General features: G+C 35.4%; 1 protein-coding gene across 7 annotated transcripts in view; it reads right to left on the reverse strand.

Annotated features, from left to right (window-relative positions):
* Positions 1-13010, reverse strand: part of pcdh15b (protocadherin-related 15b) — a 314610-nt gene that overhangs the window by 129260 nt on the left and 172340 nt on the right. For all 7 annotated transcript variants that reach the window (XM_088634838.1, XM_088634837.1, XM_088634840.1 and 4 more), the window contains one exon: positions 8204-8374. In XM_088634838.1, the coding sequence (XP_088490964.1) occupies positions 8204-8374 (171 nt within the window). The remainder of the gene's footprint in view (positions 1-8203; positions 8375-13010) is intronic.

A 13010-nucleotide genomic window follows, 5' to 3' on the forward strand; every position in this document is an offset into this window, starting at 1 on the left:
GTCTCCCAGGTGGCTTGTGGCAAACTTTAGACGAGACTTTTTATGGATATCTTTGAGAAATGGCTTTCTTCTTGCCACTCTTCCATAAAGGCCAGATTTGTGCAGTGTAAGACTGATTGTTGTCCTATGGACAGACTCTCCCACCTCAGCTGTAGTTCTCTGCAGTTCATCCAGAGTGATCATGGGCCTCTTGGCTGCATCTCTAATCAGTCTTCTCCTTGTCTGAGCTGAAAGTTTAGAGGGACGGCCAGGTCTTGGTAGATTTGCAGTGGTCTGATACTCCTTCCATTTCAAGATGATCGCTTGCACAGTGCTCCTTGGGATGTTTGAAGCTTGGGAAATCTTTTTGTATCCAAATCCGGCTTTAAACTTCTCCACAACAGTATTACGGACCTGCCTGGTGTGTTCCTTGGTCTTCATGATGCTCTCTGCGCTTTCAACAGAACCTTGAGACTATCACAGAGCAGGTGCATTTATACAGAGACTTGATTACACACAGGTGGATTCTATTTATCACCATCAGTCATTTAGGACAACATTGGATCATTCAGAGATCCTCGCTGAACTTCTGGAGTGAGTTTGCTGCACTGAAAGTAAAGGAGCCGAATAATTTTGCACGCCCCACTTTTCATTTTTTTATTAGTTAAAAAAGTTTCAAAAATCCAATAGATTTCGTTCCACTTCACAATTGTGTCCCACTTGTTGGTGATTCTTCACATAAAATAAAAAATTTATATCTTTATGTTTGAAGCCTGAAATGTGGCAAAAGGTTGAAAAGTTCAAGGGGGCCGAATACTTTCGCAAGGCACTGTACATGTTTATTTTAACATATCCCCAGAAAATTATCGACTACACTAATTATCTCTGTTATGCTTGATTCCCTAACATTGTTTAAGATTACATGTTGCAAAATTAAACTCTACTTATGGGTCAGTGTGGTAAGCTAATTTTAAAAAATGTTAAGAATCTAAACAGAATTTATAACCGTGTACAACAAAGAATATAAAAATCACAGAATTCTGATTTGTGAAACATGCACTATGTCCATTCCACTGGCTAAAATAAGTTATGCCTTGCATACATTCATATTATTATTTTCTGTGTTTCAGTACTTCCAATATTTTGTGAACACCCAGGGAGGTTATACACTGTACTAATTTTGCAAAGTTCTGATGTCAATATACTGTTGCAATTCTTTTGTGCGTCTATTTATGGGAACTGCCACTTCTGTTCTTTCAGAATTGTGAAACGCCAAGAACTAATCAATACTCACCCCTATGATTTTTAGTGACTGCACACTCTTAATACACACCATAAACCTGCAAGGTGTTCCTTGTTAGAGAGATACTTACTGTACAATTAAAGATGTTTTTTGGCTGTACAAGCTTGTATTTTTTTTCTCAAAGGATTTGCTATTTACTCATACAAAATGAGAAGGAGCCCAGCTGAGAGACAGAGTAATTCAACAATCTGAAATTCTGAGTTAAAAGTGTTCAGAGAGACATAATGGACAGTCCTGGTGAGTGAGAGAAACCTTGGTAAGAAGACGTTTTTTCATCAGGAGACTGATAATAGCCAATGTTTATGATGCTGATGAATACCTGATCATAGGCTTTGTGTTGCACATACTGTAGTGTTCTGTCTGGCAGGCATCATAAAATGTGTCCTTGAATACATTTGTTATCAACAAAGTCAAATGTGCCTTAATACTATAGTAACTATGATTTAAAACCTGTTTTCTCAAACCACTGTAGAGGGTCATTTGATGAAATGAGTGACTATGAACTGACATTTAATTTGATATATCAGGATGAGTAACATTAAAAACTTTAAAGATTCCAAAAACATCAAGAAACTTTTTAATCTTCCTGCTATGCCTTTCTTGTGATGAACCAACCCTGTGACAATACAACAAATTACATTCAAAAGAACTTTAAGATGCAGAATGAAGACCTTTCCTGATTGCATGTTCAACACACACATTAAGCTAAAGCCAATAAAATTGCACAAAATCGTATTTACTATTTAAATCTCTAAAAGGTCTTTAACAATGTTAGATGTTTACACTGTGACATAAATGTCACCAAAGCATAAGGCATCTAATAAACAGATGAAATGTGTGTATAGTTAAAAGAATGGAATTTGATAAGCAAAATAATAATATATTTTGCTAGAAAATATACTACTTAATTAAAACGAAAGTGACAGTAATTGTATGCTATAATTTTAATATTGTTATACCAAAAATGCTTCATAAGCAGTGCCTTCATTTGTAATTCGGAAGATTAACATTTAATTATGTTTGCTAGATATCAATCATGTAATTGTGATACAGTCATTTTCTCCTGACCCATCCTCAATATTTGTCTCATGATTTAATAAGTGGGCCTATTAGAAAAAGTAGCATTAGTGACAAGGATGTGTAATTCTGAGCAACTGAAATGCACAGATAAGCAGCCACAGCAGAGATATTGTGTTAGGTGGCATTATTTAGAGGCTTATAAAAAGGAACTGTGTACATAAATATGACATTTGAAAAACGGGATCACAATGGTTTTCCTCAATAAAAAATTTAAATCACATCCAGATCATTTCAGGGATTAACCATACAAGTGTTATCACAAAAGGCAAAGAAAATTCACTTTTGTCTTCCTTTTTAATTTGCGTGACTGTCCTCTGATTATGCTCAAGGTTCTCTTGTCTGTAGCAACACATTCTACATTGAAATTAGTAACAGTTTCTATTAATCAGTGTCGCCACTCAAGGAACTGAAGCTGAATGTGTAAAACTAATTACCTGTGAATTCACGTTCTTGTAATTTTTGCCTTTTCATGCTTCAGTTGCTTAGAGTGGCATTCGGTTTTCAGCAAATCTTATCACAAGATTTCACACTGAGGACAGACAGCTTCTAAAAACAATGAATATCAGCAGAAATCTAAAATGACAGACTGTTAGGGTGCCTGTATAGATTGTAACAGGATTATTGTACTCACAAGCAAACAAGGCACACATATACTTTCTCTAAAGAATTAAAGTTTGCTTTATGTTTCCATAATTGTTTTTGAAGACTTCAAACACTTTTTTGGAAAATGTTTATGCTGAATGAAGAAAAAACAGTTAAATTGTATATGGTTATCAGACATTTACTAATTCTTTAAGTTTTTTATTATTGCACATACCTGTATTATTACACATACTTCACTACTGAAACTAGAAACACAGGTGACAGTTTTTTATATGAATCTTGTTTCCTTAAGTGCCTTTGGTATGATTCCATCAAGCCAAACGTATTTATTAATCTAGAGTAAATCTAGTGCCTGAAACACGTTTGCTTCTATGTTAATAATATTTATCCTTTAGCTACCTGAGATATGTTGTTGTCTTCCATAGTGAACACCTAAGTGAAAAATAAATTTAGTACATTAGTCATTTCCCTTTCATTATTTAGAATAATGAAAGGCAAATAGCGCTGTTGTAATATTCCTTTCTGTTTCCCTCCTGGCCTATCTAATATCCTTTGTATCTGTGCTTGCAATTAATTGTAATCATATTCATATTCAACTGAATCTTGTTGTTTTAAAAAAAAAATAATTAAAAAGTGCTTTCTTTTTTCTTATATTTGTCCTACCTGATTTGTTGAAAAATGTAGGATATCGAGTTTCATTTTTGATTTACTCACTCTTGGAATAAGAGTGCTTAAAGCACAATCTGTTTAAACTATTGCCATCCATTCTTCATTGATTCCATATCTGTCTTACCCCATTTTACTTCTGTTAAGCTCCATCTTCCTTCAAAGTCTCGTTTCCCAAAATATTAAATAATTGATTTGGATTCAGCCCAGACTGTTCTAATGTCAAATTCAAAGCACATTATGATCACAGTTCCCAAATGGTTCTCTCACATCTGTTTCCCTCACAAAGAGAAAATCAACACAAGTAGTTCTTCTTGTAATGTAGATGTTCCAACAACTGGGTAAGAAATTGTGGGTTTTGCTTTTGACATTCCTATACAGTAGTATTTTTTTCAGTTTATATGGATAAAGTTAAAGTCTCCCATAAACAATACTTCTAATTTAGCACATACATTCTTAACTTTTTTATACACCGTTGAGTTCTAATTGGCATCTATTGTATACTCTTAGAGTGGAGCTGCATCAGCATGCATTGGCTGCAAAGGAACAACTACAGTAACTGTTAATTCCACACTGAAATACAGAAATAAAAAAACACATATTGATTGTTGAGACTTCTTCAGAAATGAAGGTAACAGGGATACAAAGCACAGGGGAACAAACACTAGAGCAAGTGAGGATGGGCACAGAGCAGTTGAGAAAGAGTGTTTAAATGCAGGGAGATATGTCTGAAAATCTGTGCTTTACATCCCTGCTACCTTCCTCTCTTTCCCCAACCCCTGAAGAATGCTCAACAACTTATCTTCCTACATATCTCATGGAATTAACCATTACTTGTTCTATCCTATTCTCCTAACACCACATCTTAAGAATATTTTCCCCTCAGTCTCTTTTTGACTTTGCTTTCCATGTATCATACTTTTGAATCTTTTTTGCTTTCTCCCCCTTCAATTCTAGTTTAAATGGTTTTATGTTTTTGTTTTTCTTTAGGAATCCTTGGGTCAAGATGACTGCTGTCCATCTCATTATCGTGGCCAGGTTTTTTCAGTGGTCAAAAATTCTGAAGTCTTGTTTTGCACACCATGTCTTTATCAATCTGTTATGCTGACATTGTGCTGTTTATATTGTTGTTTGAATTGATGGATAAAAACAACTGAATTGCTGTCTGCCTCCGCTAGGGGCCTGTCGGTTCTACGACACCAGCCACCTCAGCTCCTTGGAGACAGCAAATTATATTACATCAATATAGTCATAAACAGAAATATCAAACATTCATCAGGGGCCATGATGACTTTAGGAGACCATATGCAACTGTAGCGGCAATGCTTGTTAATAAGACAGAATTAAGCGTTGCTGTGCTTTCCTAAATGAGGCCCCATCTCTCTCTTCATCTCTGTGATGCAGGCACAGAGAAGCTATTCATGCAGGCTGATTTAAGGTGTTTTCTTTTGATAAGAAACAGTTCCCAAATGGGGATGCACTTAGCTAAACCTGGCTATCATGATCAATGGTCATTCCTGGCGCCTATCTGTCTAGGGAGTGCCAGAAGGACATCTGGACTGCATTCCTAAGTGTCAGGAGTAAGTGACTCATATCTCACCTTGATTAACCAATCAGGGACTGGCAGGGAGTGGTAACACCACGTGGGTCTCCAATGCCCGCCAAACTCTCAACCAATCAGCACACATCTGTGTCTTGGTCAAAAAGGTAGCACACGCTCAGGTTGGGGCTCTCCATGGCCATTTTCGTGCACCCTCAGAGACAATCACGTGACAACCGCTGTTGTCTGCACTGGGACTTGGACTTTGTTCTAATCGCGAGGTCGAGGATCCCGTACGTACTCAGAATTCTGCAACGACCAATGTGAATGCACCGCTTGATCAACGGCAGCCTACAGTTGGACCCTTGTCGACAACCTGAATAGCTTATTCAGAAGCAGCGCTGGACCGGGAACGAACCAGTTTTCTTCCCGTGCAAAAGAGTGACTTGCGAGGACCCGCGGTCACACTCTGTGCATAGAGACTGTCTACTAGTCAGCCAGACTACTAGTAGACTCCTGGGAGCAACGATTGCCCTGGGCGCCACAGTTAGATTCCTCCGCCCGTCCTACTCCGAACTGCACCTCCGGTAGCCAAAGGACGTTGTGACAACGCCTATTGGACGACCGCTGGAACAGAGGTTGCAACAGAGCCTGTCAGCTGGTTTGGTGTTCATGCCGGAAAATCCCAATCCATACACAGTGGATAAGTAAACCCTATGTTCTACATTGCGTCTGCAGAATTTACCTCAACACAAGTTGTTATCATTTTAATTCATGAGTAATGTATTTACTTCCGAGTTTAGTGTAACAGTGGGTAATAACACTGATTAGCGATTTGGTATAGCCGAACGATATATTGAAATATATTCTCTGTTGTGTATCTCTTTGTGTTTGCATCTCTTTGAGATTATATACCTTGTATATTGATAACCCTCACAGTAAGGTCTGCCGCCTGTATCCAGGCAGACTGGTATATGTTTGGTGCACAATTTATGTTTAATAAATGTATCTCGTGTGTTGAATCCGTGTGTGTGCGTTGTTAGTTGTTCTGACGATTGATTTTCTAAAAGCCATAACGAACCACCTCGTGATTACTGCTACAATTAATAATTGTCTCAGTTAAATCACAAAACCTCTACACAAGCATTCAAAATCCTCAAAATCATTGATAAATCAAAGCACTGGTCTTCTTAATAAACCGTGAAACGCAAAAAAGAACACAGAAGTACAATCTATGTGGCAGTGCACTTAAAACCAAGCATATGAGGGACTTTCTATGCAAAGGGTTATGAGAATATGAAACATGCTACCTTGCCATGTTGTAGAAGCTGGTTGCTTGTCTCCTTTCAATGACTACCATATGAGATTATTGAATAAATTATCTACTAAATACCAGATGAGCTAGATTTGCTGAATGACCCCCTCTTGTTTGTAGTCTAACCTTTATTATGATGCAATTCTAGCTCACTGTGACTGATCACACATGTAGAGCCTTAAACCATGATCCACAAACTATTCCATGAATCCATCACAGGTCATATTAAAGGTTAATCACAACATACAGTAGTATCACAAACAAGAACAGATCTGGCACATTCTTCAACTGTGTTAGAGTACTACCACTAATTACTTGTCACATATCGATGATTATGCATATTAATATGAGAGCTCCATTAAATGGATTTGCACCAATTCCCTAGACGTTCTTACATCTCAACATAAAATCTGGAAGAAATTGGGTTAAAAATGCTTCTTGCTAATAAAAGAAATCTCCAACAGTGTTTATCAAGCATAACCTAAATGTATTTTACTTAAAGTTCAGTAAAAAACAAACAATAACAAAATAAAATGGATTAATTGTATAAAAATTAAAAATGCCACTATTAGATTATTCACAGGAGTTTTTTTTACTTACAGGACATCACTCAGCAGAATATTATCAAGTGCAATTGTGTTTTCTTTAGTTTCTGCTTATTATGCATAGCGCTGCTCTGCTGCTACTAAAGAGAATAATTATTTTAATAGAGGGCATGCAATTGTGGTTTACTGTAATAGTCAATATACAGCAAATGAACTGGATATAATTTATCATCTAGAAAACAATGCCTAAGCCTATGGGAGTCAAAAACATGTTGAAGAGACAACCACTATAGCATACTCCAGGGTAAGGCTTTGTGTGACAACAGTGATTGAAAACTGATAGAATGTACAGTATATTGTATGTCTTGATTATGTTCAGAAATTCTCCCCAAAGAGAGCATGAACAAGGATCATAGGAGTGGTAATACGTCATCCTCTTTTTTCTGTCATTTTTAAAACTTAAGGTTATATGTTTATTTGCTTAACATTGATCTTGGTCCTTCCTTCAGGGTATAGTAATAGTTGGCATTCTCATTATGTCAGCAAGTGCCACCTCTGAAGCCTAAACACAAGGAAGTGTAATGGAGAAGCTAATTACATTGGTCTTATCACAAAAAGAATAAAGATTTTTAGCCATTTTTAACACTAACATACAATTCTAGCTACATTTACCTATTTGAGGTATTTTTTTAAGCTAGTTTGGTTTTCACTGTGTAGTTCTTGAAAGTACCCAAAAAAGTATATAGTGGCATCAACACAAGAGCATTCAGTAGGTACTTTCAATTATTTCATTAAATGTATAGATGTCTCACATATCAAAATGAAAAAAAACAAGGCTGCAATTTTAAAACAAAGTTCTCAAATTAGTCAATTTAAATTTAGTAACATATTCATATATATTTAACCTAGAAATAAAAAGATGTACAGCACAGAGACATTTTGAATACACACCGAGTACAGTGTAGGCAAACTATCTCTGAGTGTTCAAACCATGACTAATTGAATGAGCCAGTTTTGCTTTTTTCCCAAAAATATGTTTACAGTAGTACCTAAACTTTGACTTTACTAATGAAAAACTGCTTCACAGCCTCATCAATCTTACCTCAAGAAACGACAGAACATTTAGACCAAATGCAAATATTTGAAGAGCAGAGTGACAGGCACAGACTTACTGGGTCAGTGAGCTCCGGAATGCTAGCTCTGTAGATCAGGGGGCGACAGTCTCGTGTGTTGTTCACCAGGGCGCAGGGGAGAAACATGGGCCCCAAGTCATCTCCATCCAGCACATCAATTGTCAGTGTGGTTGTGGCTGTTCTTCTGTCATTTGGGTTCTGAGCACGGTCCTGTTGAAATAGGAACAAATTCTGTACCCAGTGCAACCGTACAACTGTAGTGCAGTTGATCAAGCATCTAGCGAGACACTAATGTTCAAAGTTCAGGCATGCGTAGACTTTCCAATAGAAGTTTTTTTTTTCTTGTCTTTCTTTCTTGGAAAACAAATACAGAATGTATTTATACATACATGCTTTTATTTACAGCTTGGTTCAAATAAATATTAAATTCCCTCTTTAAAATGTGAATGTTTTTTTCAAGGGGTTTAATTTTCTTTTCCCACCTTAAGGTCATTTGTCCTGCCTACAGTGGAAAGGTAGTTCATGGGCATGAGAGAAATATTTCCCATCTCAGTCTCACTGCAGAGACAAACCAACTTTAACTATCTTTCTCACCAAGGTGCTCTTTGCTTAAAAAAATGTTGGTTGCTCCTGATATAGTCATGCAGTACTTCCTCCCTGACAGATGCAGCTCCTATTATCTTCTAAGTTAAGAGTGCTAGCAGACAAGCTCCTGAATTCTTCTCGGAAATGTTTTCTTGTAGTGTCCATTGCTTTCAAAGCAAAAAGATTTTACGTGAAACTAACGGATACCAAAAGTGGATATTTTCCTATACCCAAGCAAGCTTAGTACTAGAAAAAAATGTCGCACACAGTTGCCTGCCCTGCGGACCCGAATATACAGAACCATCCAGTAGAAACCTGAAACAAAGACATTTAACCTGCAGTGCAAGCAACAAAAAGCACAAAATCTCAAGATTTGAAGACACTGGGAAATAACAGTTAATTAATTCTCACTTGAGAATGACGAGTAAATAGGAGCAGCAAATTCTGAAGGAAAATTCTGGCATGGCAATTCATAGAGTCTAGTATGCAGCTCTAAAGGTCTGAGCAAACAAAGAAATTCTGAAGAAAGCTATGATAACAGCTTCAATAAAGACACTTAAGCAGAAAACACAGTACTATTTAATATACTAACTATACACAACTTAAATGTCATAAATTGTAGTTCATTCACAATAATACCAGAAACAAGAAGAAGGTAAACTTGAGTGAGGGTTGGCACAAGCCTGAAGATAATCAAAACATCAAACAAACTGCTTGCTAATCCCCTCAGGACATGAAAAAGAAAGTGAATTACTGCTTGAATTATACCTTCAGTAATAACCTCAAAAATTAACAGTACAAATAGTTTACATTAATTTACATTTAGAGAACTTAAATGTCATAAATTGTAGTTCATTCACAATAATACCAGAAACAAGAAGAAGGTAAACTAGAGTGAGGGTTGGCACAAGCCTGAAGATAATCAAAACATCAAACAAACTGCTTGCTAATCCCCTCAGGACATGAAAAAGAAAGTGAATTACTGCTTGAATTATACCTTCAGTAATAACCTCAAAAATTAACAGTACAAATAGTTTACATTAAGTTACATTTAGAGAACTTGAAATATAACTTATTTTTTCCCCAATCCTATCCTATTGTAAATGGCACATCCCATAAATAGAAAAACAAATACAAAAAAATCCATAGTTACTGTATTTTTATCTGCTTCAAATCCCAGAATAGCAGACAGTGAAGTTATCAGGAGATAAGGTTTGATACTGCCACAACAATTGAACCCTGCAATGAGCAGACTGATGATCTTAAAAAGAATATGCCTTCAAGAAGACTCTGGCTAATCCATTCATTGTAGAAATGACAGCTACTGTACTCTTTTTTGTTGTTGAACTGGGATCCATTCAAGCACTTGCTGGCTGAGGTACAGTACACTACAAATTCCACTGAGCAAACTCCACTTTTCAATTTCAGATGATATCCCTTCAGTGTCAAGAAAACTAAAAGACTAAACCTAAGAGATAAGAACTACGACTTTGGTAAAGGACAGTATTTACTGTAATAAACAAAATGTTAAAATTTAACAATGACAGTAGCTCTTAGAAGAAAATTCCTTTTTTAAATATGATGATACAGCTTTTACCAAATAGAAGACAATAAGTCTTAAATGTTTACCAGGGCCAAAAGTAAAATACATTTTATTTTCAAATAGACAAAATAATTACATGTCAGGTTTTTACTGTTTTTTTAGATGCTGTCACAAATAATACAAGGTTAGGACAATCTGAGATCCTCAAGAAGGATTTAAAAGCATTTTACAAACAGTGAAATTTTAAGTAGATTTCTCTAAATAACTGATTAAAACGTTAGTGTTGTGTAGTGTAGAGAAGATTGAATATGACAACTGGAAAATCTTCTGACAAAGATCTGCACTTTATGGGAAGGATGGTTTACATCCTAGCAGGAGATGTTAATTCACAATTACATGTTTAACCTAGAGACTTATAACTTACAAATGTTTAACATCACTTTATTAACCCTTACAATTTCTTGCATTAGGAATTATCTTTTCGCATACCCCAGCTTGCTCTCCATGAGACACACAGACAGGGAGAGAGCCTGGGGTCAGAGTGCAAGGTCTGCCATTGTACGGCACCCCTGGAGCAGTTGGGGTTAAGGGCCTTGCTCAGGAGCCCAACAGAGTAGGATTCCTCTGCCAGCTGTGGGATTTGAACCGGCAACCTTCTAGCCACACGCACAGATCCTTAGCCACAGAGCCACTGCTCCGCCAATCTGAAACCAAATGGGCTCACTTGCTGGTAAGCTGTCTTATATTCTTATTGTCAAATGATCTTTCAGCGTGCTGATTTTACTTCTTGATTTCTTCCTAAAATAAATCTGAAAAATTTTCCTTGCAAGCATATTTAAGAATTTATCTTTTGAAACACAAATCTTTTAAAAATTGAGAGCATAATTTAAAATCTGAATAAAAATAAAGTAACACTTCATTTTTTGAGCAAATACTGGCTGTAAATTTGTTCTAAAAATCAACCCACAAACTCCAAACCCCTCAGTCTCGGTCCTTGTCTGTCCACCTCATTGAAATTAAAATTGAAAACAAGTATTTGAAACAAGCATACCTTCAGAAAGATGGGACAAATCTCAAGCATTTGTACTGGTTGCTTAAATGAATTTAATTTCTGTACATACAGTATGTAAAGCCAGAAAGCAAAATTGAAAGGTAAAATAGTAATATATTGAATGTTTATATATTTGGTGTGATCCAATGACCAACACTGGATACACACAGATACATTGGTACAGAGCAGATATACTGAATATGATATGCTGAGCTATGCTCTTTAATTTCACAGCAGTGTGTGGTATCTTAGTATTAAGTTTGCTCAGTGTGAAAGTTAATTCAAAATAATAGAGCTGATATACAATATGAGAATGACAAAATCAAACTTCTACTTATATAATAGTTATAATATTCATCCCTTAATTTTCTGCAGACCATCCAGATACAACCTGAATATTCAACACCATGGCATCACCGTCTTGTTAGATAGCCAGCCTAGCATTCATTTAATGATCTTTATACAGTAAACAGGCTTAATGCTTTTTAAATACAACTAAGAAGTGTGGCTTCATATAAAATTACGTAGAAATAGTAACTATTCCCAGAAAAATATGGTCCTGTCATAATAAGAGCCAATACATTATGTAAAACATTATAGTAAAACATTTTAATACAATAGTGAATAATATACTACTAAATATATTTTAGGCTAGATAAATTACATTTCATGTTACTGTCTATATTAACAAGATAAATAAAAATATGTATAAAAGACATTTCTCATCACATCTTTACTGCACATTATCTCAGACTCCATCCATATGTTTGAATGTAAACAATTTAAAATCTACATTTGCGAACAAAATGGACTATTTCCTTCCAATAATGGGACATAATTACAATTTCTAACTGGAATGTTCAAAAAGAAGCAGAACTACTAAATAATATAATACATAAGATTTGATAAAATGATAACTAATGCTTTACCTGAGGCTAAACACATAGTCATACTGTAACTCCTTCATAAACTACACAGCAAAAAAAAAAACATAAACATACCAGGACCATCATTACTGAGCTACGTCTGCATAAGGTCCTTGTCAGCTGTTGCTTCTGCTCTTAGCTATTGTCTGAAACTATGCCTCATTATGAGCTGTTTAAAAAACTAAAATAGTAAATATTATAGACATTATATTGAATTTGTTGGTATTTCTAAATATCACAACACGTTCAAAGTTAAGTGATATATTTATAACAACCAATAGTTTCAAACTGCTTGTATTTTAAAACTGTATTTTGTTTGGGGTGATTTGTTACTGTATTTTAGAACTTCAATTTATTAAACATATATTTTTGAGACAGGTTGTTCCAGACCTCTGTATAATTTCTGAAACTCCCTCTGTATTCCATGTTTTAACCTTTTCTATGAATACTTGTGCTCATTATCTCAGTAAAAAGCCTCATACTTTTTAGAATCCGCAAAATAGGGAATATAATATGGAATCGCTTATCTAAAGAAATTAATAATGATATTCATTTTAGGATCTAAATATATGTATTTAAACAGCTGGTACAGTAGTATTACTGTAATCCACTTTCTTTGTTTTACTTTAAATTTTTAATTTTAATCAATAATTAGTATTAAAATTTGCACTGTGATAAATTGTTGCACTTCCACATCTTGTAAAAACATTAATTTGCAAGACTATGTTAAAACATACGTTA

The sequence above is a fragment of the Lepisosteus platostomus genome, chromosome 6 (assembly GCF_059453375.1).
Source record: "Lepisosteus platostomus isolate fLepPlt1 chromosome 6, fLepPlt1.hap1, whole genome shotgun sequence".
In the NCBI taxonomy this organism is placed as follows: domain Eukaryota; kingdom Metazoa; phylum Chordata; class Actinopteri; order Semionotiformes; family Lepisosteidae; genus Lepisosteus; species Lepisosteus platostomus.